Source organism: Pristiophorus japonicus, chromosome 12 (genome assembly GCF_044704955.1).
Source record: "Pristiophorus japonicus isolate sPriJap1 chromosome 12, sPriJap1.hap1, whole genome shotgun sequence".
NCBI classification, from domain to species: domain Eukaryota; kingdom Metazoa; phylum Chordata; class Chondrichthyes; family Pristiophoridae; genus Pristiophorus; species Pristiophorus japonicus.
This window is the reverse complement of record NC_091988.1, coordinates 14,072,740-14,100,177: the sequence shown is the minus strand read 5'-3', so window position 1 is coordinate 14,100,177 and position 27,438 is coordinate 14,072,740. Positions and strand designations below refer to the sequence as shown.

Genomic DNA, 27,438 nt, shown 5'->3' with positions numbered 1-27,438 from the left:
TGATGGGGATGTGATGAGTGTCACAGCAGGATGAGGTTGAGTGTGGCTTTGCAGTTACATTTCCCGATCTACAGAGATCATTGAAAGGTTTGCACCACTGCAGCCTGGTCCTCCTGACAATAACCCTGTTTGTTCCCTCCTGTGCAATGTGCAACCAGGCTGTGTTGGCATTGTGGGAAGGTCTCTTCCGCCCATGGGAAGGGAAGAGGACCTCCGTGCGTGCTGTGACCCCCTCCATAAGCAAATGAAGGGAGTCCTGGGAGCAGCTCTGCCGTGCTCATCAGAACACTGACAGCACAAATGTCAAAGTAAATTTGCGCATGGTCCCTTTAAGGAAACCAGCTGATGACGCGTCATCAAATGACGCCGCCAGCCCAATTCTTCTGATTGGCCGGGAAAGGTACTGGGCAGGCTTAAGAAGTCCAATCGGGGAAAGTCCCGTCGGAGGTCGGGATGGAGCCAGCAGCGGGGCCTCGTCTCGCCACGGACGTTGCTTGCCACGAACCCGCCGAGGTTGGGAAAATCGCAGCCTTGGTGACTGTTTGCAGCAAGTATTATATAACGCAGAAAAACAGCTGTAAAATGGGCCTTATTTTCTCTTGCTGTGGTTATTTTGAACAAAAGTAATTTACAAGAAGAAATGTATCTTTGGACACGAGTAGATTTTCCGATCCGTTACATCTGATAACGTGTTTAAAGTGGATCTATGGGTGGTGATCAGTTATGCTGGATTTTTTTTGTCAATTTAGGACTCCACTTAATTTTCTGTTCATTTCATACAGTGCCATCTCCACCTTACCAACCTTCAAACAGTGGTTCAAGTATTATGTTGCTTCATCCCTTGACCAAAGACTTGTCCCTACCACATTTATTGTGCCAACCCTTGAGTTTTGTTGCCATTTTTGTTAACGAACCAGCCTTTGCAAAGGCTGAAATATATACATTAACCACAGTAGAAGTCTTTGTAAAGGCTATCAACATTTCGGTAATAGCTTTAAATGGCTGTATTTAATATTATCCTTCACCTCTATTAAACAGTTCTCAAAGACACATTCATTTCCAACCCAACTGCTGAGCTCCTAACATCAGGCCCAGTAAGGTCTGGGATCTCATTCACATCATGTAAATAAAGCTGACTATGCAAAAGGTGCTCATAATGCACCCGATCACTAAATCAACCAGAGAGAATGCAGGTTCTTTGTAGGTCAAAAAGCAGAAAACTGGATTACAAGCATTGTTTTATTAAATATCTATCTTCTATATTGCTTTGGAACTGTATTGTTTCTCTTTATATACAGTAGTATAGTCGCTTGAATTGCATATATGCCAGCAGATATATCCATTTTTTAATGTTCGAATAAGTCTATAATAATGAGGGTCATTTTTGTTTAAGTCTATACATGTGTCATCATAGGCAGTCCCTTGAAACGAGGATGACTTGTTTCCATGCCAAAAAACGATGAGTTCTATGAAGGACCTGAACTACATCCTGAAGGGTGGAAGATGCCTGTGCGTAGATTTTTTTAACATGTGGTGGCCATTGCACACCATCCACCACACGGGCTTGACAGAGCTAGGTCTTGGTCCAGTGGCAAGGATTAATCAGGACGACTGGAGACCAGCTCTGCTGCACGGACCTAGTACTCACACATATCGCAGTGTGGGCTGGACCATGCTGCCCCTGGGCCACTGGCCTGAACTCGTGCCTCCTCTGGGCCCCGAACACCTCCCTCTACAGTCTCTCGCCCATCCTTTGCCCCGACCTCGATAATCTCTATACATGTAGATTAATGCAGATGCCATACCTTTAACCTGTTTATGTTGACTTAAACTGCCCTATCACTTCAAGCTGCTATTATATTTTGCAATGCAGTGCAATTTATACAAACTACTCTTAATTGTTTTAGCTGCTAACTATTGCAGCACTGTGAGAAAATACGTCATAAACCTACGTGTGTTCCGGGGTTAAAACCACTGTTAACTTTGGCAATAAATTGAACTTAAATGATTATTTGAGCATCTAGTTTAGGTGTAGAATAGGCAAATGTGGAAAACGTTTCTCCAATAAATTGGTAGATGCAATTCAAGTAAATAATAGGAAGAGACAAACAAGATAAAATGAAAAACTGCAAATGCTGGAAATCTGAGATAAAAATAGTGCTGAAAATGCACAGCAGGTGTGTTGGCACCTGAAGGAAAGGAAAAGGGAGAGCCAATGATTGCACTTACTTAAGCATAAATTCCAGTAGTGTATACGTTTCTATTTGGGATCTAGTTCAATCAGTTTGTGTGTTTTTTCTGACTGACATGATGCTAACAGTACAGTGGCTGTAATTTCTATTGAAAGTACCTCCAAACTAAATTGCGTGCTGTTTGCATTTTATGACATAGATAGAGCTGAGATAAAGAGATAGTATTTAACAAATCAGAGGAACTCTCTCCTCGCCCACTCCGTGTATGATGGCAACACAGGATTCAGGTGGTTCAAGTGTATACTTATAATCATATAAATACAGATAGATTACATTGGATTTAAGATTTGTCATATTTACAAACTCGATAGTTTATTCAGATATTTTAATGTTACAGCAGTATGAGTTTTGTACTTGATTATAATAGTACATAATTGTAGAACATAGAGAGCACTATTTGACAAGCCTTCAGGATATGTATTAAATGGAGATGATCTGTGTCATTATTTTTAGATGATGTTTGCAAACGTGAATTTACACTGTCAGTAGTAGAACCGGCCCATGTGTCACATGCAGGTGCTGGATTGAACAGGTCTTGTGCTGCAGCCAGATGGTAAGCACCACTTAGGCAGAGAGCTGTGCTAGGATTGGAGTTACCAGGGCCTTATCTGGAGCCTCCCCCAGTGACACACACATACTGCCGTAGAGTTTGACTTTCACTGTTCTCCAAGGGCTTGCAGAACACCTTTCAGGAAAAAAGATGGAGGCTATTGGAGTGCAAATGTTCAGACCATGCTCATTCCAGAGCTTTTACATGTAAGTACTTCACAACTTGCAGGAAGTTTCTAACTGAAAATTTAAAAACAAATTAAACACTATTTTTCTACTTGTAAATGTGTTAAGTAGCACAAGAGCTTTACACAGTGACAGGTTGTGAGAGTTTAAAGCTCATTCCAAATCTGCTCTTATTATAATTATTCACAATCTTGATTTTTAAGTGTATTGCAAAGAGATATTTTATTTTATAACTGAGTTTCCTTTGCAGTTTTTTGTTTTTCTTCACTGTGAGCATTTACGGTTACCTCTTGTTCCAGAATCTTTTTGCATTGCCCGGTGAACGTGTCTGTACACAACACGTTACATTCTCAGTGAGAACACAGCTAAATATAAATATTCAGATACATTGGTGTGAGCTCAAAAATCTCAAACATTTTAGTTGGTTGTTTCGTAATGTCTTCTAACGACCTCACTTCAACCTTTGTGTTGCATAAGATGGTCAAATATTAAAGATATCAAAACTGGAGACTTGTACAGGGAGCAAAAGTGTGAATATGATTTGGATCTGAGGATGCGTTGTCGGGCACATGCTCATTTCAGGACATGAAGTTTAGAGCAATATTTCTTCTACTCCCCAGTACTAGAGTCTAGAATTTTAAGAATGTCTTTAAAAAATGAGTACTGAAGCGAATCATCATTGTGGTCATTTATTAAGTTCAAATGAAAGCAAAAAGCCAGCAGTAGAACTTATTAATTATTTACTGAGTAGTCATGGGTCACAAGAGAAGGTTTTCTTAAACTGAATTAGCATCGTCTTATGGTAGTAGGGCTCCGGTAAATATGTTAGAAATTGAAACCAAAGGTAGTGTAAAACAGAAGCATGCCATTATAGTCTAGATTTTTAATGATGTGGCACTTATCAGAAGGCAAGTTATGATGTTTGACGCTTTTACTAAATAAATAGTTGTTTAAGAGGAACTTAAAAATGAATTAAAGGTGAAACAAAAATGCCAATATGTAGGAAAATGTCACATGCTGTCTTCAACATTTAAATATTTGCCTCCTCCAGAATAAAGCAAATCATTATTTTAATGTTTGTATGCATGCACCTTATTTATGGAACACAACATTGTTGATGGAAACTTCCAAGTTTTAGTTTTGTGCTTGGCAGATGTGTTTTTGCTGAGCTTAATTCTGTGGTTGTACCTGCCGATCAAAGGTGAGTAACACTGTGTTAGCTGTGCACAATTTCAATCTTCAATGAATAAGAGATTAGTGGTGAGGCACTTCTCCCACCTCCAGTGTATTATCTGCGATTTCCGATGGGGTTAGGTGGCAAAGATTCAGTCCTTTTACCTTAACGTGGTAAACTAAATGCTTCCCATTGGTTACATTTTAGTGGCAGCCTCTTCTGTCAAATAGTGAAACTATTTTCAAACACATCCCTGGGACTGCAGAGATGATCTGAAAGCCATTTATTGCCCTTCACCATTTTAGATATACTGCCACAAGTGAGATCCTTTTAAAAATACATTTGTGCTGTTACTTGTTGGTCTATCGAGAAATTGAAACCTGGAAAGCTCTTTTGTCTGCTGAAATAACCAAATATTTTCCTCACATTTCAGCAGCTGTATGTTAGTTTAACACCAGGTCATTGGTCTGATATGGTAAGATAATGTTATCTTTTTGGTTTCAGTGGTCATCTATTAAGAAATATATTGTTCTTATTTTTTAGTTAATTTTTGTGCCTTATCAAGATGAGGGCAATCAATCCTGGGGAATCGAGTGCTTTTCTCTAACTCCGTCATCAAACACTCCCCACCTTCCACTTCCCACATCGGCCATTGTTGGGGCCTTTCAGTGAGATTGGTCATTGGTGCTATATTTTGGGTGTTTTCTTTTGTTGTGGCCCTGGGGGTGATTGAAAAAAAATATTTTGAGGAGACTACAAAATAAGTCTTATGGGCATCTTTTTTCTAAGTTTTGAAGATGAAGTGGTAACAGTTTTGTGCTATTCTCAGCTTCAGAACTGTATATTTTCATGACGTAACAGCAGGCAGTTAATTTCCTGCAAATGCGTAGCAATTGATATTCTGAGGTTTAAATGGAGAAATGTTTTTCAGTGTATTGATGAGTAATTCACAGTTTGTCCCTTGCAGCTTTCAAAATGGAGATACTTGTGTGTGTGTGTGTGTGTGTGTGTGGCAGAGATTCTCCCCCAAAAAATCAAAGGCTAGATTGAGTGGTGTCATGTGTCAGCTGGTGTGCAGTGGATGCATTACTGAATTGGGCAAACAGGCTCTGTGCCCAGTTCATGCTGGGCTGCAATTTGGCTGTTTTTTGCATTTAGTGCACTGAAGCATTCGTGGTGGCTGTGTGGCGTAACCTAATTAAAGCCCCAAATTTGATGCAAAATATTTAAGTAAACACTTATTGCAATTGAGCTGGTTTTATGCCAGACTTGCTGTTTTTTGCCTCCTTACAATGGAAGTAAGAGAAGCTTTGTGTGTGAAGAAGCTCTGAGTTCCACAGACTTTTATCATTTTTTTAATGCAGTGTTGATACAATATTTTTTATATGTTCTGTTATTTATATTAGATTTAAAAAAAGAGGCAGACAAAAAGCAGGAAACTATAGACCAGTTGGCCTAACAACTGTGGTTGGGAAAATGTTGGAGCCCATGATTAAAGAAGCAGTAGCAGGATATTTGGAAAAGCAAAATTCAGTCAGGCAGAGTCAGCATGGATTTATGAAAGGGAAGTCATGTTTGACAAATTTGCTGAATTCTTTGAGGATGTAACGAACAGGGTGGATAAAGGGGAACCAGTGGATGTAGTGTATTTGGACTTCCAGAAGGCATTTGACAAGTTGCCACATAAAAGGTTACTGCACAAGATAAAAGTTCATGGGGTTGGGAGTAATATATTAGCATGGATAGAGGATTGGCTAACTGACAGAAAACAAAGAGTCGGGATAAATGGTTCATTCTCTGGTTGGCAAACAGTAACTTGTGGGGTGCCGCAGGGATCAGTGCTGGGACCCCAACTTTTTACAATCTATATTAACGACTTGGAAGAAGGGACTGAATGTAATGTAGCCAAGTTAGCTGACGATACAAAGATGGGAGGAAAAGCAATATGTGAGGAGGACACAAAAAGTTTGCAAAAGGACATAGACAGGCTAAGTGAGTGGGCAAAAATTTGGCAGATGGAGTATAATGTTGGAAAGTGCGAGGTCATGTACTTTGGCAGAAAAAAATCAAAGAGCAAGTTATTATTTAAATGGAGAAAGATTGCAAAGTGCTGCAGTACAGCGGGACCTGGGGGTACTTGTGCATGAAACACAAAAGGATAGTATGCAGGTACAGCAAGTAATCAGGAAGGTCAATGGAATCTTGGCTTTTATTGCAAAGGGGATGGAGTATAAAAGCAGGGAAGTCTTGCTGCAACAGCTATACAGGGTATTGGTGAGGCCACACCTGGAATACTGCGTGCAGTTTTGTTTTCCATATTTACGAAAGGATATACTTGCTTTGGAGGCTGTTCAGAGAAGGTTCAGTAGGTTGATTCCGGAGATGAGGGGGTTGACTTATGAGAAAAGATTGAGTAGGTTGGGCCTCTACTCATTGGAATTCAGAAAAATGAGAGGTCATCTTATCGAAACGTATAAGATTCTGAGGGGGCTTGACAAGGTGGATGCAGAGAGGATGTTTCCACTGATGGGGGAGGATAGAACTAGAGGGCATAATCTTAGAATAAGGGGCCGCCCATTTAAAACAGAGATGAGGAGAAATTTATTCTCTGAGGATTGTAAATCTGTGGAATTTGCTGCCTCAGAGAGATGTGGAAGCTGGGACATTGAATAAATTTAAGACAGAAATAGACAATTTCTTAAACGATAAGGGGTTATGGGGAGCGGGTGGGGAAGTGGAGCTGAATACATGATCAGATCAGCCATGATCTTATTGAATGGCGGAGCAGGCTCGAGGGACCTTCTGGCTTACTCCTGTTCCTATTTCTTATGTTCTTATATTGTTCTATACTTCTAACATTTTGATTTTAAAAACTAGTCAGTGTCCTATGCCATTACAAAGGAGGAAAGAAATCAAGACAGCAAGTATCATCATAGGCAGTCCCTCGAACGAGGATGACTTGCTTCCACAAGAGTTCACAGGTGTTTCGATGAAGGACCTGATGTTCCATTCCTGAACTCCAGTTGAGGGGGTGGAAGATGCCTGTGCGTGCATTTTTTTTAAACGTGGGGTGACCGTTGCACACCAGCCAACACACGGGCTTGACAGAGCTAGGTCTTGGTCCAGTGGCAAGGGTAAACCAGGACGACTGGAGACCTGCTCTGCTGCACGGACCTAGTGCGCACACATATCGCAGTGTGGGCTGGGCCCGTGCTGCCCCTGGGCCCTCGGCTCTTCTGAGCCCCGTACCCTCATCTGTCGCACCTCCGCCATGATCTCTCACTGCTCCTCCGCCACAAACATTCACCGCATCTCGCCACAAACACTCGCTGCTCATCCGCCCCGACCTTCCCACTCCTCTGTACCTGGGCCCTGCCGATGTTCCTGCCCACGCACCAAAACGGCGACCGTTGATTTAGTCTTCAGGTGAAGCACGGTTAGAGGGCAGGGAGTAATTTGACTAGAGTGTGCAGATCTAATTCATTCGGCATTTATAAGTCATATATTCTGTCCTTATTTAATTTGATCTGCAGCAAGGGCACTTACAGCCAAAATCTAACAAAATCTACTTAAAGTGGTTGGCAAGGTCGTCACTGCCACCAACTGTTATGCCTCTGGCCCAGTTTTGCCTAACACCTCAGTGTTAACTAATGTACTATCCACACATATACGAACAGGTCTGTGTGCACAGCACTTTCATCATCTTTCCTACTGGATGACATGACCTGGTTGCCAATGTCACTGCACTGCTGCATTTCCCAAAGTAGGAGGGGTCACTGCCGACTGCCAAACGCATAGCTTGAAAACAAATACAAATGATCTGGTCCTTATCACATGGCTGTTTGTGGGAGCTTGTGTGCAAATTGGCAGCCTCCTTTCCTACATTACAACAGCGACTACACTTCAAAAAGTACTTCACTGGCTGTAAAGCGCTTTGGGACACCTGGTGGTCATGAAAGGCACTACATAAATGCAAGTTGTTTTTTTCTTTTTGAAGTTCATCCAGGGTGTCAGTCGGTGATCATGTTCGTATCAATATTCCCCCTAATTTTAAATTTGGGTGCACGGTCCCTTTATTGGGCTGTGTGGCCCATTCAAAGTTTCACGCATGCACAAAATTTTACATTGGAAAAGCCGGTTCTGCAGACGTCTGTGCAGCTTAGAGGGAACTTTGGTTTGTATTACAGCGGTTTGATCTGTAAAGCTGTGGAAAGTGCGAGTGCGGCATTGTACATTGCATCTTGACGGTGTGCTCTGCTGAGGTGTGGGTATGCATGAGATACAAGGAAGGAGCTATAACATTGTGTGAGGGCTTTGCATGGATGAGTACTAAATAGTGAGCCGACAACGCTTTGTTGCCATAGAATTTTGGACCATCTCGCAGATACGTGGTACTGTGCCAAATGCCATGCCGAATTCCTTAAAGTGTGCCACCTTGTTTTTCACCTGTTCTCAAGTTCTGCAGATACTGTCGATGTTGTTGAGCCTAGCCCCACCTCCAGGCAGGCATGGTTCTGTCCTCTGCGGAGGATGCCTTGCAATGTCTAATAAGGCAAACCTTCTTCCAGCCATCTCACAGAGCCACAAGTCCATTTTGCCAACCATTACCATAAGGATTTATTGCAGTGCTGCTCTGCCAGTTGCCCACAAACTCTGTTTTGTGACTCCATTTTGGATTTATGTCCTTTTGAACTCTCCCAACACTTCTGTCTTTGCAAAGCCAGTAGATTTGTTTAGATTTTTTTTAATCTTCTAAACAAGTACCAACATTTTTTAAGTGGCTGCAACTCATTAAATGTGAAAGGGCTGCATGCTTGTAATATTTTATTATGCTTAGTCACATTCTCTGTTCAAGCTCCAAGTGGCAAAGGGAGTGTGTTTAAATTGTATTTGTGAAATGGCCTTGCGTGGAATTTGGGACTCTGTTTTATAGCCGAGGTCACTGGTTCAACCCTTAGAAGGAAACTTTATTCTGATACTAACATTATACATAAGATGATTAATGAACAACTTTTTAAACAGTTTTTAATTGTTTAAGTACTCATACAATGAGGGTAGAAATCTTTACAGATTTTTTGGCAGCTTTAACTTTTAGCGATAGTGTAAAATGGGCAATATCAGATCAGCCACCCATTATAGAACCCGCCCATTCAGTCTGCGCCTCTGAAAGCTGAGCTGCCTTCTGCACAAAAAAATTAAAAATTCTTCCGAACTAGGCAGTCTGCAGCTCTTAAAGCTGAGCTGCCATCTGCACATAAAAAGTGCTTCAGCATAACACACATGGTTCATCAGCCCAGTGAAAGGGCCTCCAGGGCCTCTGACACAGTACTCCAGCTTTGGGCAGGGGGTCAACACTGGAAGAGGGATCCTCTGCCCACAGTGGTTCAGGAGGCCCTCTAGAAAGAAGGAAGCTGTGTCACTCCCAGGACCTAGCTCCAGTGCCCATAGAAGCTTCATGGCCTCAGACGAGTGGTCAAGGTCAATGAATGCATCTTCCAAAGCATTCTCCTACCAACTGCACCACTAGCCTCATGCTGCTCAATGCACGGCCCCAACCCCTCCCATCACTGACCTACCAGCAGTCTCAACCAAACATGAGGCACTCCTTACATTCCTAGCTTCACCTCACCCCCTTGGAGGACACGGCGCTGGCCATTCTTGGCAGCGACATGGCTGAGCCCTTGGCCAACGGTGGGGCTGAAAGAATGCAAGATGTCGGTATCCTCACATGTTATCCTCCTTCTCGCATCCCACTTTTTCCCCTCCTCCCACAATCTCTTCTGATTAACAAGTGGCGCATGGTGTAAGCATGCATCTCTTGTTTTACTCACCCCCCCCTCCCCCTCCTTGCGGATTACCTCAACCCTACCCTTGTGCTTTCCTCATTTTACACACCCAAGAAATCCAGCCTGTCCAGCCAGTGAGTCACCAAGAAGAGGGAGAGGAGAGTGAAGAAGAAGAAACACACTCGATTTCACACTCCCAGCCACCAGCTCCTTGAGGTCATTCTGTAAGGCCATCTGCTGTGTGCCCCACTGAATGTCAGCAGCCTTCCACAGCCATGCTGTTGCCACTGGGGCAGCACTGTGCAACATCACTAGGTCAGGCATCATCATCATCATCATCGAGGAAGACCTGCTTCCACTCTTAAAATGAGTCCTTTGGTGGCTGAACAGTCCAATACAAGAGCCACAGTCCCTGTCACAGGTGAGACAGATAACGGAGTGGAAGATGCCTGTGCGTGTGTTCTTTTAACGTGGGGTGGCCGTTGTACACCAGCTACCACAATGGCTTAGCGGAGCAAGGTCTTGTTCCAGCGGCAACGGGGTCCAAGACGACTGGAGACCAGGCACTGTTGTATGAGCCTAGTGAGATGTTGGTCGCAAGCTCGACGCTGAGTAGCGTCCTTGATGGTAGCTCGTCCGAGGCTTGGTTGGGGGCAGGCATTGGGAGGGTCAGTGGCATAGTCACATGGAAGACATTCACTGAGGGAATGCATAAGGGTTGATAGTTGATTTTTAGTGTAATATTGACTGCCTATATAGATGAAGTTGGATTGGAAAGTTTTCTTTGTGGGGGCTTTTATTTCAGTATTGTAGCCAAGAGGACGCTGTGATGGTCAGTAACAGAGGGAAGTTAAGGTGTGGGACAAGTGTTGAAAGGGGAATTTGGATTGTGTTCACTGGTACTGCAGGCGGATGACTCAATCCTGGATCATCATCATCGGCAGTCCCTCGAAATGAGGATGACTTGCTTCCACGCCAAAAAGGGATGAGTTCACAGGTGTTTCAATGAAGGACCTAATATTGCAGGACCTGAACTACATGATGAAGGGTGGAAGATGCCTGTGTGTGGATTTTTTTAACGTGTGGTGGCCATTGCACACCAGCCACCACACGGGCTTGGCAGAGCTAGGTCTTGGTCCAGTGTCAAGGATTACCCAAGACGACTGGAGACCTGCTTTGCTGCGTGGACTTAGTGCGCGTACATATCGTAGTGTGGGCTGGCCCGTGCTGCCCTTGCCTCTTCTGGGCCCCAGATTCACGCCTCTCCTGGGCCCTGATCACTTCCCTCTATAAACACTTGCCGATCCTTCGCCCCTACCTCGTCGGTCCTGCTGTACCTACCCGCACTGCAATCGGTGACCTGTCATCCTCTTCGCAGCCGTTGCCCTCCTGCAGCAGCAGGTGCTGCTGCCTCTAATGGCCCCAGCCTGCTGATGGTCTTGCAATCCTGGATATCCAGGCCAGAAAGGGGCTGTCTGGATTGCCTCCTTCCTTCCGCTTCCCCCATCTTCCGCATCCTCCTCCCTCTGCGAGCAGCTTGTCCCCTTTACTGCCTCTGCTCCATCTCCATGCGATACTGAGCCCCAAGACTGGGATTAAGCGGTATTCTCAGAGGCCTTTCTTTAACAGGCAAAGCCTTGCCAACATCCAGCAGCACTCCCTACACACTTCAACAACTTTTTTAATGGAAAAAAAGTCTAAAAGCAAAAATCTAAACTTACCTGAAAGTTCTATATGTCCTTTTTACGAAGCACTAGCAGTATCTCTGTTGTACTGCTGCACGCACGTTCTTCCGTGCAATGTTTGGAGAGAGCAGTATCAAGAGCGGCGATGTTGAAAATCAGAGAGACTGTGTCAATTTAGGCGTTGCATGCCGATTGACATCACGATCTGCATCATTTAACTATGTCTGGTGTGCACAGGCAATGGCATGCTGCCGACCTACCCAAAATGGCGGTTGCCATGTTCCGTGCCCGAAGCGGGCGGAAGCAAGGAGGCTGCCATTTTTTCTGAAAAACCGGCCTTAGCGATCAGCGCTAAAGCTCCCAATTTTGCGGCCATGGGGTTTAAAACAAACACAAGTTTTGCCTGAAATACATACATTTTGCATGCTACTTTGTGGTAACAATGGCTTATCTAAAATAACATTATTTTACTTATCTCAACAATGATACAGAATCAGTGCTTCTTCTGTAAATAACACTGAAAATGGCTGATTGAGGATGAAATAACAATGGTTCACAATTTTTGGAACAAATTTTACTTTTATTTGATCTTTTTCTAACATTAGCAATACAAAAAGCATTGATATAACAAGAGTTAAACAAATGGCTAAATCAAGAACCGAAAATAAAAAACGGTTTTGATCCATAGTTCTTATACAGTGTCCAATATACTTAAACTGCAGTGTCCTCTCGATCTATCTTATTGCTCGTGAACCAATGTTAGTTTTAATGGCACACTGTTCCTGCATAGTTTGGGGTTTGGGCGCAGGTTTGTGATGTTTAGTGCAGTCCTGTTGCTAACCAGAGAGGGGAGCAAAGTTCAACACCGTGGGTTGTGTACAATCTTTGAAATTAAAATTAGCAGACACCAAAAGAGGAGGGAGCAAAGGCTATTAAACTGACACTGGTTTAGGCAATGTCCTGGAGCAGCTCATGAATCTAGTCAGTTGGGCAGAAATGGGATGTGACTCAGAAAAAGGAACAGGAGGAAAGAAAACCAAATATAAAAATATGTTGAACAAACTGCTTAGCATATTGATAGCTATTCTATTTTAATAACAGCCAACTGCTGAGTGCGTCATCAGTTACTTACAAGGATCTGTCCTGGACCCTAGTTTAATGCATTTTTTACAGTTGGTCATGGAACTAATGCTGTGATGTACTACATTAGTCTTCCTATGTTGTAAAAATATTGTAAAGTATTTATGTTTTTGCAGTTCATTCAAATATTTTAGTAGTGTTCATAGAGCAAGATGCATTGAGATCACTATAGGGGCTGGGGATGGAGCATCTGGAACCAGCAACAGGCGCCTGGCTGCCCATACAGCGCAATCATTTATTTAAGGTAGTCTGATGGTGACTTGATCAGCAAGATGACTCACCTAGGGGCAATTTTCCTTCTATTTTTTTTTTGGTTTGCAGTCCCTTTAAATTTGTTGCCGCGGTTCCGCCCACGCGGTAAGTCCTCCAGCTGGTGAGTGGCCTGCTCCGGACCTCTCGACTGGTATGCAGTCGTGCACCTCGGGGAACGTTGGCTCGGAATAAATCTTTCTTCTGCACAGGGAGACTGTGTTAACTTGGAAATGAAGCAAGTCTAAGGTTTCTGCTTCTGCCACTCAGCTATGATCTGCACAATTGTTAAGTGGTGGAAGCTTTTGGTTTCAGTCCTTGAAATGGGTCAGACCCAATTTACACCTCACCTGATTTTGCGATGTCTCGCCTTCAATAAAGTGTAAAATCTGCCGTTCGACCAAAACTGGCCCGTTCTCGCTGGCCTGGCTAGGTTAACATCAGGGCCCAAGTATTTCGCTTTCAGAAGCAGGAAGATTATTTTGCATTGCTATCTATTTGTCTCTTCTTGAGCATGAACATACCAGATCAGTAATATGAAACAAGTTTGATTGGATTTTATGGGACTGCATTCAGTACTTCACTCATTGTTGAATAGAGTCCATTCCTTTTGTAAGCAGGCACTGCAATTCAGTGTCCTCGACCAGGCCAACATTCCCAGCATTGAAGCACTGACCACACTTGATCAGCTCCGCTGGGCAGGCCACATTGTTCGCATGCCTGACATAAGACTCCCAAAGCAAGCGCTCTACTCGGAACTCCTTCACGGCAAACGAGCCAAAGGTAGGCAGAGGAAGCGTTTCAAGGACACCCTCAAAGCCTCCCTGATAAAATGTAACATCCCCACCGACACCTGGGAGTCCCTGCCCAAAAATCGCCGTAAGTGGAGGAAGTGCATCCGGGAGGGCGCTGAGCACCTCGAGTCCTGTCGCCAAGAGCATGCAGAAACCGAGCGTGCGGCAAATCTGTCCCACCCTCCCTTTCCCGCAACGACTATCTATCCCACCTGTGACAGGGACTGTGGTTCTCGTATTGGACTGTTCAGCCACCTCGGGACTCATTTTTAGAGTGGAAGCAAGTCTACCTTGATTCCGAGGGACTGCCTATGATGATTATTCCAATATGCTCCAGACTCTCCATCCCCAGCCCCTATAGTGATCTCAATGCATCATGCTCTATGATATACCACTAAAATATTTGAATGAACTGCCCACACCTTGTGCACAGCCGGGATTGGATTATTGTCCACTGCATATACAAAGAGTGCCAACTTCTGGTATCACGATCAAGTAACGTTCCTTTCCACAGAAATTCTTCTGGCCACAGAAATCTCAACAGTTTGAAGACTGATCTCAGATTATGACATCAGATACACAAATGGTGAAAATTTGCTGCAGAAAAGATAAAGTTAACAGCCAAGGGAAGCCGTTTCACAAGTGGGGTTTATCGAAGGATAATGGACAAGCTTTAGGAAAATTTGAAATAGTTTATCTTTTCATCTGTCACCACATCATTATATAATTTAATGTAGAAAATTATATAAAAGACACATGGAGGTTTTATATTGTATATTTATTTTGCTGGAAAATAAATGATCCAACTTTACAATAACCATTCAAGTTGATTTGTAGTAGCTGCCAACAGTGGCAAAGATTAACATTACTGGTGCTTCACTTCAAGTTATTCTCTTTGTAGCAAAAAAAGACTGCTATTGTGGGCTTGAGCACATGGAACGTGTAGGTAAATCGGCATGTCCTGAATTATTTAGCCATTTGCTACTAAAATTATGCGCTCCACAGCTGGATAAATGAACTTATTGATATTTTATTGTGGTTAAGTCGCTCCTTGACAAGGGAGAATGGACCATTATTTCAAACAAGCCACAATTGGCTGCTATATTTCTCGTTATCACTAATAACATGGCACTCTAAGGTGATGCATCTTTTTTCAGAGATTTGATAATTGCTGCAATACTTCCTCTTTCCTAATTGTAGGCAACAATGGAATAGTCGATTTATTCCAACCTGTGCAACTCAGTAATAACTTAAATATTCATGAAAAAGGCTACCGTTTGCTGTTTCACAGTATCTTTCCTGTTTTTTTTCTAGCAATGATGTATGTCTGGATCTTTACAGATCTTTCTTTCCATTGCACAAGAACAAGCATCCAATCCGCTTTAGCAGTATTCTTGCTGGTAACTTTTTTGAGCTGCCCTTTGTTGCTTTCCAGTTTATCAACTTGTGATCCATCGGTCTGTCGTTAAGTCTTCCCTCTTTCCTCCTTCACCCAGCACCCCTAACCCCCCCCCCCCCCATCCCCCCAACCTTAGAAGAAGCCCCCAGTCAAAGGCTGAATCCTTAATGGCATTGACTTAACCTCACTACCTATGATTTTAATCTACAAACTAGACAACACTCCACTTCCTTATCTGTATTCGCTGTGCATTTTCTGAAGAAGTAAAATGGTGAACCTTTACTCTGACTTGATTTGAAAGCAGAAATGCTAGTGAAGACTTTCCTAGATTAGTTTATTGATGTTTGAAACACAGCAATAGCTGTTTGTTCATTCAGTAGAATGGAGTACTGCAAAACCCAGCATGTGTTGCATTACCCATATTTACTCAGCTTTGGATTGGTGAAAATGCTTTCTAAGTACTTGAAAGCTACCTTGCTATATAAAGCTCAAACCTTTTGCTGTACACAGTGACTGTTTCTGTTTCACTTTCTGCCTTTCCGATCTTTTCATCCATGCGGGTTTCTAGACTGCCTGTGTTTGAGTGTTTTCTTTCAATTATTCTTATGTTTCAACTTCTGTTTTTCTTGCGTACTTCCAGTTTATGTGCACTTGCGTCTCTGCTTTACACCTGTATTTCTCTCAACCTCCTTTAAAAAGGCCTTTGTTTGGTACGCTGCCAATATTGAGCCATAAATGGTATTGTAGAACAGTTGAAGTGGTAGTAATGGCGATAACATCTGGTTAATGTCAGCCGGAGCTCCTGTACCCTAGTTGCTTCACTGTAAAGGCTAAAACCAAGTTGGAGATCAAATCCTATAAAATTGAAACAAAACAGAGCCTCCCTCCACTTAGCTCTTTGCTGCTGTGTTTAGCATTTTGTACTAACTTAATTCCAAGAACAGGTTAGCACCCAGCGGAGGTAGGGAGAGGGAAATGATGACGATGCAGAGCCTGTGAATTACCGCCACAAGGTTTTAATAACCCACGTTTCACGTTATATTTCCAGTTTGAATCAGTGCGGGCTGCTGTGCTATTGCAACAACCGATAGAAACACTCCTGGAAATAGTGTGGTGTCAGTAAAAATAAATGTGGAGCCATAGAGCTGTTGAGATTGTTGTTAAAGTGAGTACTGCAGCTGTACATTCATTGTGGAGTTGAGATCTATCCAATGCTGTGTACAGCAGAGCTGTAATTTGTCTGAACTGTCTAGCTTTTTAAAAAGCATTTATTGCACAAAATTGTTTTTAGTGAATGATGAACAGAAGAGTCGCTGTGTTACAGCTCCTCCGTTTATTGTAGCAGCAATTTCAGCAGCTCTATGAATCTGTAGTTACTTTTAATCGGCTCAATTTTCCCTAAAGCATTTTTTTTGGCATACTTGAAGAGTTACGCCCGATTTATTGGGGCCTAAGTGTGTCAAAAAAAACCTCTAAGTTTGGATTTCTTCATTTTGGCATGGTGTAACCCGACCTTTAGTTTTGGGGGTGGAGCCTCGATCTGCGCCAAAAAGATCGGGCTGCCGTGGTAACCAGGGACACAATGCGAGCTGAGGCTGCAAAGTGAAGCATACAGCCAGCTCCCAACATGTTAAAAAAATTGAAAAACTCAGCAGCAACTTACCTCCAACGCTGCCTCTCTCTCTCTCTCTCTCTCTCTCTGAGTTACACTGGTGCAAATTGACTGGGGAAACTGTGGTTTTTCAACTTAGGCCAAAAAGAGCAGCCTGCCCGGCACAAATAACCGAGGAAAATGGAGCCCACTGAAACTACAGCATTGCTTCTAGTGTCGTCGTCATCAATCATCATAGGCAATTCCTCAGAATCGAGGAAGATTTGCTTCCACTGTTGCGGTGTTGGATCTCGTTGTCAGTGTCCCTCTTTACAAACTTGAATTCCTTACTTGCAGGTGGGTAAACAGAGTATAAAATCTTAACACATTTCAGTCCAACTTGAGTGCAAAAATCCAACCAAACAATCACGTGCAAGTTGTGCAGAAGTGCGTAAGTATTTTTGCGTAGAATTGGCTTATGTGGTGCTGAGGGGAATGAGAAAGCACAAAGGTTGGGCATTGAAATGGACCATTTTTTCTGGGATGTCAAGAGCCCAAAGAAGGGGCTTTTGTGATTATTCAAATTGCTGAGGGAAAAGCAACCCAGAGGAATTTTTTGTGTAACAAACTTGCATTTGTTTTGTTGCTTAAGCAACACGACGGTGCGAATTGTACACAATGGTGCACCAGGATTTGAACACAGGAGATGGCTGAGGCAACAAATTTACAGTAACTATAACGCTGCTCCTTTTCAGTTCGCATTGATTGGTAGCAAACATTTTCCAGAATTATAATTCATAAATTCATTTTGACTGAATTGTACCTTTTTTTAAAAAAAAAGACAAATTTGCTAACTCGCACAATTTTCCCCAAATCCCGTACTACTTCCGAGTCGTTTACGATTCGGTTTTGTGCACCTCTTTCTGCTGCACACGGAGCTAGCATCTGGTGTGACCTGTGGTGTTTACCCTTGTGTCCTCTCAAGGACACCATCAAATGGCAAGTCCGACAACTTTTAAAAATGATAATGATACTTCATGCTGCTAATGGCCGGATACCAAGCTCACTTTTCACTCCTGGTCCTGACTTAATTCCTTCCTTTGCTATGTCCAGATATGCTCCAGCAGCGCTCCACCTAATTCAAAACACATCACCATCATCATATGCAGTCCCTCGGAATCGAGGAAGACTTGCTTCCCCTCTTAAAATGAGTCCTTAGGTGGCTGAACAGTCCAATACCGGAACCACAGTCCTTGTCACAGATGGGACAGACAGTCGTTGAGGGAAAGGGTGGGTGGGACAGGTTTGCCGCACGCTCTTTCCACTGCCTGCGCTTGATTTCTGCATGCTCTCGGCGATGAGACTCGAGGTGCTCAGCGCCCTCCCGGATGCACTTCCTCCACTTAGGGCGGTCTTTGGCCAGGGACTCCCAGGTGTCGATGGTTGTACAACCAGTGTTGTAGGGAATGCCTGGATTTGAATAACCTCTCCGGTACTAATGGATTTTTTCACCCTAGCAAACCCCCAAAAAGTAGGTTTTACAATAGTAAAATATTTATTTCTAATTCTGTCATTCTAAGTAAAGTCAAATTAGAAAACTTAAATTGTATAGCCAGTGGAAAAGTAGATACGTATATTTCTAAATGTTCCTATTGATTTTCCTGATTTTTGCATGGAAAATATAATACTTATTCTCGCTCTCTCTCTCTCCTCCTTTCCCCCCGTCCCCTCAGTTTTTACTTCTGAAAACTGAAAAATTCGGGGGAAGTTGTGGTGTAAGAACAGAAAATCAAGGGTGCTTAATATATCCCTTCAGAAAATTAGAAAAAAATACAAATTAAGTTTCATATTTTCATAGCCTGTTTTTTTCAGGAAGAAGATTGTAGCCATGTGGGATGGATGTGTGGGGAAGGGGATGTTGTGGCACATCCCAAAAATACTAACAACTGCAAATATAGTTTTGATAATGTGGAAAGTTCAGCAAACACAGATGTTCCGTCAAAGCTGTTGCAGTGTCATGGCAGTTGTAGGTTTAGTGGTCACTGTGATATAGAGCTCTCCCAAGGGAATAATAGAGTATTTGGGTGAGTTCCATTGAGACCTAGAGACTTTCGGTGCGTATGTGGAGCGGCTAGAAATGTTTTTCACTGAAAATAGTATTGTCAAAGTCCCCGATGATGAAAACCGCAACCGGGTGGTGTTAGAAAGAAAACGGGCTATTTTCTTGACTGAAGCAGGCCCCGACGTGTATGAAGCCCTGAAAAATTTGCTTGTTCCCGTCAAGCCAAAGGACACATCAATGACGGAGATTCTCAGCACTACAGTCCTGAGCCCCAAGAAATTGCGGGAAGTTATTGTTTTGGAATGCGAGATCAATTACACGACGAAGGCACCAGCGAGTATTTTGTAATTTTAAAAAAGCTATCCATTCACTGTCATTTCGGAAACTTTCCGAACCAAGCATTGCGTGACGGCTTTGTTTGTGGGATGAAAAATGAAACAATTGGAAGAAAGTTGTTGACAACCCCTAACTTGACATTTGATTTAGCTTGTCAGACAGCTATGTCGATGCATATGGCCGAACAATACTCCCGAGAATTTCGCACCATTTCCAGTCTTCAGACAACTGAGGTGAATCGGCTTCAGGCTAAAAGTAAAAGGCAGTTGGGCCCCAAGCCATAAGCAACTGGCCATGGTAACAGAGCATTGAAGTCATGCTATCGGTGCCTGGGGCAACACATTGCTCAAAGTTGTCCAGATGTGAAGGGAGAATGTTTCTTCTGCAAGAAAACTGGGCATCTTGTGAAAGCATGCCGACTGAACATAAGAACATGAGGACATAAGAAATAGGAGCAGGAGTCGGCCATTTGGCCCTTCGAGCCTGCTCCGACATTCAATAAGATCATGGCTGATCTGATCATGGACTCAGCTCTACTTCCCTGCCCGCTTCCCATAACCCTTTACTCCCTTATCGCTCAAAAATCTGTCTATCTCCGCCTTAAATATATTCAATGAACCAGCCTCCACAGCTCTCTGAGGCAGCGAATTCCACAGATTTACAACCCTCAGAGAAGAAATTTCTCCTCATCTCAGTTTTAAATGGGCGGCCCCTTATTCACAGACTATGTCCCCTAGTTTTGGTTTCCCCTATGAGTGGAAATATCCTCTCTGCATCCACCTTGTTGAGCCCCGCATTATCTTATATGTTTCAATAAGATCACCTCTCGTTCTTCTGAACTCCAATGTGTAAACTGATGTTCAATGCTATAAGTAGAAATTGCCAGACACCACATAGCTTTGAAGAGAAGCAACAGGACGAGGAGTTCTGGAGATATATGTCATCAGGGGCATGAAGGTACCTAACAACGATTTGTGAAGTATCGTCATTGAAGTAGACCTTTCAGGAACCAGGATACCCATGGAAATCAACACTGGTGCATCCGTGAGCGTAGTACCGGAATTGCTATATCTCAACATGTTGCGTGATTTTTTTTCTGGAGAAATTGAAGATATAACTGTGAGGCTACCCAGGAAAGCATATCCCTGCTGTAGGACGTATCACCTTATTGGTGAAATAAAGGATCAGTTTTAGAGCTTTTCTCTCACAGTAGGAGACGAGCCTGCCTTGATAGGTAGAAATTGGTTGGGATCACTGAAGCTGGATTGGAATGAGGTTTTTGGTGTGGAAACAAAATTTGCATCGAAAGATGACGTTATCAAGCAGTATCGAAGGTGTTCTATGAAACAGGCAGTCTGATCCAAGACCTCAATATGAGTGTCAGAGTGCCGAAGGATGCTAGATAAGTTTTCTACAAGCCACGTCCCATACCATATGCACTCGAGGAGAAAGTTGAGCAAGAAGTCAAAAGACTAGAGACTGAGAACATTATCTCTGAAGTAGATCTAAGTAATTAGGCTACACCCATTGTTGTTGTACCTAAGTCAGATGGTAAGGTAAGGTTGTGTGGTGATTATAAAGTTCCACCATACCACCCTGCTTCAAATAGTACAGCAGAGCACACAGTACAAATTGTAAAACGTGCTCTTATCAAGCAAATGTTGGATTCAAATCCAAGGAAATGGCAGCTGTTGTTGGACCACATACTAGCAAATTTTCTGATTACTTATCGTAATACTCCTCCTACAACTACTGGTAGAACACCAGCAGAGTTGTTTCTCAAATAACAGCCACGAACCAGGTTCTTGTTGTTAAAGCCAAACTTGGCACAGTCAGTCGAAGAGAAACAATTAAGACAGAAAGAAAATCATGATAGAGGTAGAGTGAGAGAGAAGTGTGAAATTGAATCATAAAGTTAGAGTGAAGAACCGTCACCATAAATGGTTGAAAGTGGTTACCAGGAAGAGTAGTGAAAATATTTGGTCCAAGCACATATTTGGTCAAGATGTTTGATCATGGAAAGGTTAGGTTTGTTCACATTGATCATACAGATGTGGAAGGAGTTGAAAGTTGGACTAATTCGATTATTTCTAATAAGTCACATAGTCTTACAAGTAGAGTACCAGTAGCAAATCGCACATCAGATGTACTGGAAAGAAATATCAGAGAAAGTCAGAATTTAAGTCTGATTCGGGCAGACAAACAGTCTGAAGTTGTAGAGAGTCCACAGGTAGTTCAAGGGCATCCCTTGGAGAAAAACTCTCCTCAGGCTCAGCCTAGAATGAGTCTAAGTTCGACATCAAGTTTGGAAAGTTCTGTTTGAGAGCAAAGGTATTCTCTTTGAAACAGAAAACTAGTGGTTAAATTTGATTTGTAAATATGGAAAAGAAATCCATATCTTTTGTTGTGTATAACCATGCAAGTTATGTATAATGATTATTTTGTAATGATTACTTCTTCATTAAGGAGGGAGAAGTGTAATATAGAGCTTCCCCAGTGGACAACTGCCCCACCTAGTGGACTGCTGTAGTAATGCAACTGCTGATGTAAATACAATAAAAGGATCATGTGACAAGGTCACATGACAAGTTACTGTGGACCCATCTTGTGTATGTGTGTTTTTGCGATGTCATAAAGAATATATCACAATCACCTTGTCTTTTCTTCGTCTCAGGATGTCTTGCCACTCCATATCTGGATATATAACCAGAAACATTAAGACCATGAATGCTCTCCTCATCCTCTTTTCCATCCATGTGCCTAAGAATCCCTTGTAGATTTTTTGAAAGTTGTAAGGACTTGTACAAACAATAAATTTGCAAGAGCAACACTTTCAAAACAATCACTGTTCGAAGAGCTGAAATGAATCCTTTTACAGCACTCACCAATTAACTGCTATCTAAGATATAACACTTAAAACCAACATTCCTAACATTTAAAATCAACATTCCTGTCAAATTTATGAGTAAACTTTCAATGCTGCATTGGAGGAAAGGACCTAAAATCTTGTTACCTGACAAAAACTGAGTTTCAAGCCTGATTCATTTTAAAAGATATGTGTATGTAGTTTGTATGCAATCAGAAATAATGCTGTTTACTCGCACACGGCACTGACCTTCCTGGTGCCAGAGACACAGCCAGAAATTAGTGGAGCAAAGCAGAGGTCTGGTTCCTCAGTTAACAAAATGCACAGTTCTCATTCTTGCCAAAATATCTTAAAAACACATCTTGTTTGAACGACATTTTTTGATGTAGAATTGTATTGTCAGAGATCCAACTTTTTGGGAGGGTGGGGGTGGGGGGGGGGGAGGATGAAATTGTGGGGCAAGTGTCACTTTCAGGTTAAACACTTGCATATAGTTTGGAAAGAAATGAAACTCACTCCATTACAATATAGTCTGAGGTAACCAAAGATTCTTGTTTAAATGGGGTTTTGGAGTGAATAATTCATAAAGTATCATGAATCATCAATGAAAAAAATAGTGCATTTAAATACATGAGGTATATAAAAAGCGATCCTGTGTATTGCGGTTATTTTCAGCAGTGGAAACAGAAAAGCACCAGTACAGTTTACAGGCTCCTGCTACGCAAACGCACTTCTTCTGAACTATGCAGTCAGGTTTTGTTTTGTTCTTGTATGACAGTAAGAAGTGTTTCTAAAACGTAACACTTTTGTAGCCATACGTAAGCCACACTATTTGTATTTACAGTAGGACTCCAGCTTGTTTTATACAGCCTTGTGTAAACATTTCATGGCAGTTATAGTGTTTTGTATTATCACGTTAGACCTTCATATTGGCTGCAGTGTAAACACTGCAAATATTAGAAGCTGCAACTTCAGAACAATGTGACCTTCAACAAAAGCTTTTTGTGCTCTGGGAGTTCTGGAAGTCTAGTTGTACATGAGATTTGTCCTTGAAAGAGCATGTAAGTTATTAATATTTTCTACTGTGATAAACATTGCAAAAACTATTGCTAGGTACAGTATAATTCAAGTCAGGTTATTTCCCTAAAATTCTATAAATGCATACATTTTGGAAACTCTATACCCGCTACTACTTTATCCAGCAACACTGCATATACATTCTCTTTCATAGACACTTTTGTTTGTTTTAAAACTGGATCTCTAATATCTATGTTATAAAATCAACGTGGAGCTTTTTAAAATTTTACGCCCTGCTCTCTTCTGTGTGTCCTTGTGGAACAAGCGCGATGTCTGCTGGCTGTGCCATCCCATGACCACAGTAGAAGGTACCCTCTCCAGCAGTGGCTCCGGTAAATATTTGCAAGCTATCCCCATGTTGCCCTCAGATACATGAAATAATATGAGGATAATAGCTTATGTTTTTTATTTTGCCCAATGTATTTCATCATCATCATAGGCAGTCCCTCGAGTCGAGGGTGACTTGCTTCCACATCAAAAAGTTCACACATGTTTCAATGAAGGACTTAAAGTTCCAGATCCCGAACTAAATCTTGGAGAGTGGAAGATGCTGGTGCGTGGATTTTTTTAACGTGTGGTGGCCGTTGCACACCAGCCACCACACGGGCTTGACAGAGCGAGGTCTTGGTCCAATGTCAAGGATTACCCAGGACGACTGGAGACCAGCTCTGCTGCACGGACCTAGTGCGCACACATATCGCAGTGTGGGCTGGGCCCTCGCCTCTTCTGGGCCCCGAACTTACGCCTCTCCTGAGCCCCGATCACGTTCCTCTACAATCTCTCACCGCTCCTTCGCTCCGACCTTGCCGCTCCTGCTGTACCTGCCCGCACTCCAATCAGCGACCTGGACCTTGATGATGTCCCTTTTCACTGCCGTTGCTCTCCTGCTCCAGCACGTGCTGCTCCCTGGAGTGGTACGCCGCCACACTGCTCCTTCCACTCCCCGGCCTGCTCCAATGGTGCTCACAGGCCGGGGGATATACAGTGACAGATCTCAAAAGACAAAAACACAATCCTAGCCTGGTTAGATTATAAAAGTGATAGTTTGTTAGTTTGTTTGATATTGTGGTTTGAATGATGACCGAGGAAGTAAATCTTTATTGGAAAATGCAAGGCTAAGCCAATGAGTGAGCGAACCACAGCTTGCTTAGAAATCATTGAGTGTTTTTAAAAATGAGGTTGCTCTGTAGGATACATAAGAAATAGGAGTAGGCCATTCGGCCCCTCGAGCCTGCTCCGCCATTCAATACGATCATGGGTGATCTGATCTTGGCCTCAACTCTACTTTCCTACCTGTTCCTATAACCCTGGACTGCCATGTAGTTCAAAAATCTGTGTGTATCCACCTTAAATATATTCAATGACCCAGCCTCCACAGCTCTCCGGGGTAGAGAATTGTATAGATTTACAACCCTCTGAGAGAAGACATTGCTTCTCATCTCCGTCTTAAATGGGCGACCCCTTATTCTGAAACTATGCTCCCTAGTTCTAGATTCCCCCGCGAGGGGAATCATCCTCTCTGCATCAACCCTGTCAAGCCCCCTCAGAATCTTATATGTTTCAATAAGATCCCCTCTCATTCTTCTAAACTCCAATGAGTACATGCCTAAACTGCTCAACCTAAGACAACCCCTTCATCCCAGGAATCAACCTCGTGAACCTTGTTTGAACTGCCTCCAAGTATGTCTGTCCCTTAAATACGGAGACCAAAACTGTATGATCTGTAAGATATGGTCTCACCAACGCCCTGTACAGTTGTAGCAGGACTTCTCTGCTTTTATACTCCATGTTCCTTGCAATAAAGGCCAACATTTCATTTGCCTTCCTGATAACTTGCTGTACCTGCATGCTAACTTTTTGTGTTTCATGTACGATGACAAGCAGATCCCTCTGTCCCGCAGCATTCTGTAGACTCTCCATTTAAATAATATTTGCTTTTCTATTCTTCCTACCAAAGTGGATAACCTTACATTTTCTCACATTATACTCCATCTGTCAATTTTTTGCCCACTCACTTAACCTATCTATATTCCTTTTGGGGCCAAAATTGCACTCCTTGGGGCGAAGAATGGACCAATATTCAACTGTTTGGCTTTTATTTCCGGTCGGGGCAGTGTTGAGGAGCGGAAATGCGCTTAAACATCAGCGCCACGGGCGTGCAGCACCGCGCTGACGTGTCACAACATCCCTCCCCTTCAGTTAAAGGGGAGGACCACTGCGAACTCTGCAATTAGTTTAGTTAGGCCCACTGGGCCACCAGGGAGGGTTTAGCCAAGAGGGGGTGGCGGGCTGCCAGTTGGCGGCCCGGCCGAACCCGTGGCCACCATTGTCGGGCCCACCTCGCAGTCGGCCAACAATGTGAATAACATGGCGATGGCAGCAGCGCGCCCTCCCCTTTAAGGGCGAACGACCTCACAGCCACAGACACTGTGTATCCCCAGTGTAGAGGAGACCGCATCGTGAACAGCGAACACAGTACAGGTTGTGCGTCTGAAATCCGGAGTTCCGAAATCCGGAATGTTCCGCAATCCGGGGACCGGGCCGATCCGTGGCGGGGTCGTCCAGAATCTGGAAAATGTTCCGAAATTCGGACACTTTTTTAAACTGATAGCACTGCTAGGGAAGGGGAAAAACACCCCCACCCCAAATTCCCCAAAACAAAAGATAAAAATTCACAAAATCCTTACCTACTAAATCGCTGAAAAAGAATTTAGAAAAATCTTTAACTTACCTTTTTTTTGCAGGTCTTCACCACAGGTTTTTCTCGCCTGCCGACCCCTGACCCACAGCTGAACCCAGAACTGCTGACCACTGCCCCCCCCCTCCGCCAACTCTTCCCCCGCCCCCTCCCCTCCCTCCGCCAACTCTTCCCCCGCCCCCTCCCCCCGGCCTTTTTTTTAACAAAAACATTCTCAGTTATTTTTAAACTGTGTAAATTTAGAATGTTTAAATGAGTAATTTAATATATAATTACACTGACATATACAATCATCGTGTATATGCTGATGTATGCAGATTATTCTCGAGCTTTTCTCCTTGAGTAATCTGTGTTGAGCTCGCGAATTCCGTATCCCAGCCGGGCTGTAGGTGAATTTAAACTATTCTGCCCATTTCATAATGTTAGCCTTTTGCCATCACCAAAAAAGTGTAAGAAGTTCTGTGCATGACGTGCTCTTTGTGCGTTACTCGCCCACACCCTTGAGGACAGCGAGTTGCTTTCTGACTGCTTTGCTCAAGGGTCACAGCATTTTGGCCTTACAATCAATTTAAAAATACTGAAGTCACGGTCCAGCCGATAACCTGGTCATCCAGCCACGCCCCCACTGCTTACAATCAAATAGCATACCACGCAAGGTCACTGACAGATGCTGCTGCCTGGGTAGTGTTCTCTCGCAGAATGCCATAATTGACGCCGATGTCACTCACTGGGTTGGCAGGGCGAGTTCCACCTTTTGGTAAACTCCAGCGGAGACTGCCAGGGACGAGGGGTTAGTCTGCCAACAAAAGTTGCTACATACCAAGCTGTTTTCCCTCACCATCCTGCTGTATAGATCAGGGTTGTGGATCTGAAGCGACTTGACCATTTCCACTGACTACGACATATCGTTGCCATCAAGTGGCAGGATAGAGTGCGCAATCTCATCACCGTAGGCAGTCCCTCGCCAAAAAAGGGTGAGTTCACAGGTGTTTCAATGAAGGACCCAGAATACATCCTGAAGGGTGGAAGATGCCTGTGCGTGGATTTTTTTAACGTGGGGTGACCGTTGCACACCAGCCACCACACGGGCTTGACAGAGCTAGGTCTTGGTCCAGTGGCAAGGGTTAACCAGGACGACTGGAGACCTGCTCTGCTGCACGGACCTAGTGCGCACACATATCGCAGTGTGGGCTGGGCCCGTGCTGCCCCTGGGCCCCTGGGCTCCTGGGCCCAGAACTCACGCCTCCCCCGGGCCCCGATCACATCCCTCCACAGTCTCTCGCCGCTCCTTCGCCCTGATCTCGCCGCTCCTGCTGTACCTGCCCACGCTCCAATCACCGACCTGGATCTCGGTGACGTCACTCTTCGCTGCCGTTCTGCACCAGCTCGCGCTGCTCCCTGAAATAGTACGCCCCCACGCTGCTCCCGAGGCCGCTCGCCGCTCCTTTTATGGCCCCGACCTGCTGCTGGTGTTCTCACTCAGGTCGGGGCTTCCACGCCATTTCATCTTCAAACACTGCAATTTAAGCGGAATTGAGGGCATGATTAAAATGGTGCAGTTGCGCTGGTCTGAACACATACGCATGTCTAATTG

At 43.5% G+C, this 27,438-nt stretch overlaps 1 protein-coding gene across 14 annotated transcripts in view; it reads left to right on the top strand.

The window, feature by feature from the left end:
• Positions 1-27,438, top strand: part of LOC139277138 (microphthalmia-associated transcription factor-like) — a 403,865-nt gene that overhangs the window by 158,330 nt on the left and 218,097 nt on the right. The window contains exon 1 of one of the 14 annotated variants that reach the window (XM_070895182.1): positions 2,929-3,008. The exons of the other annotated variants lie outside the window; for them this stretch is intronic. Coding sequence (XP_070751283.1) covers positions 2,953-3,008 — 56 coding nt within the window. The 5' untranslated portion in view covers positions 2,929-2,952. Of the gene's footprint in view, positions 1-2,928; positions 3,009-27,438 lie in introns of those variants that run through there. 14 annotated transcript variants of the gene reach the window in all.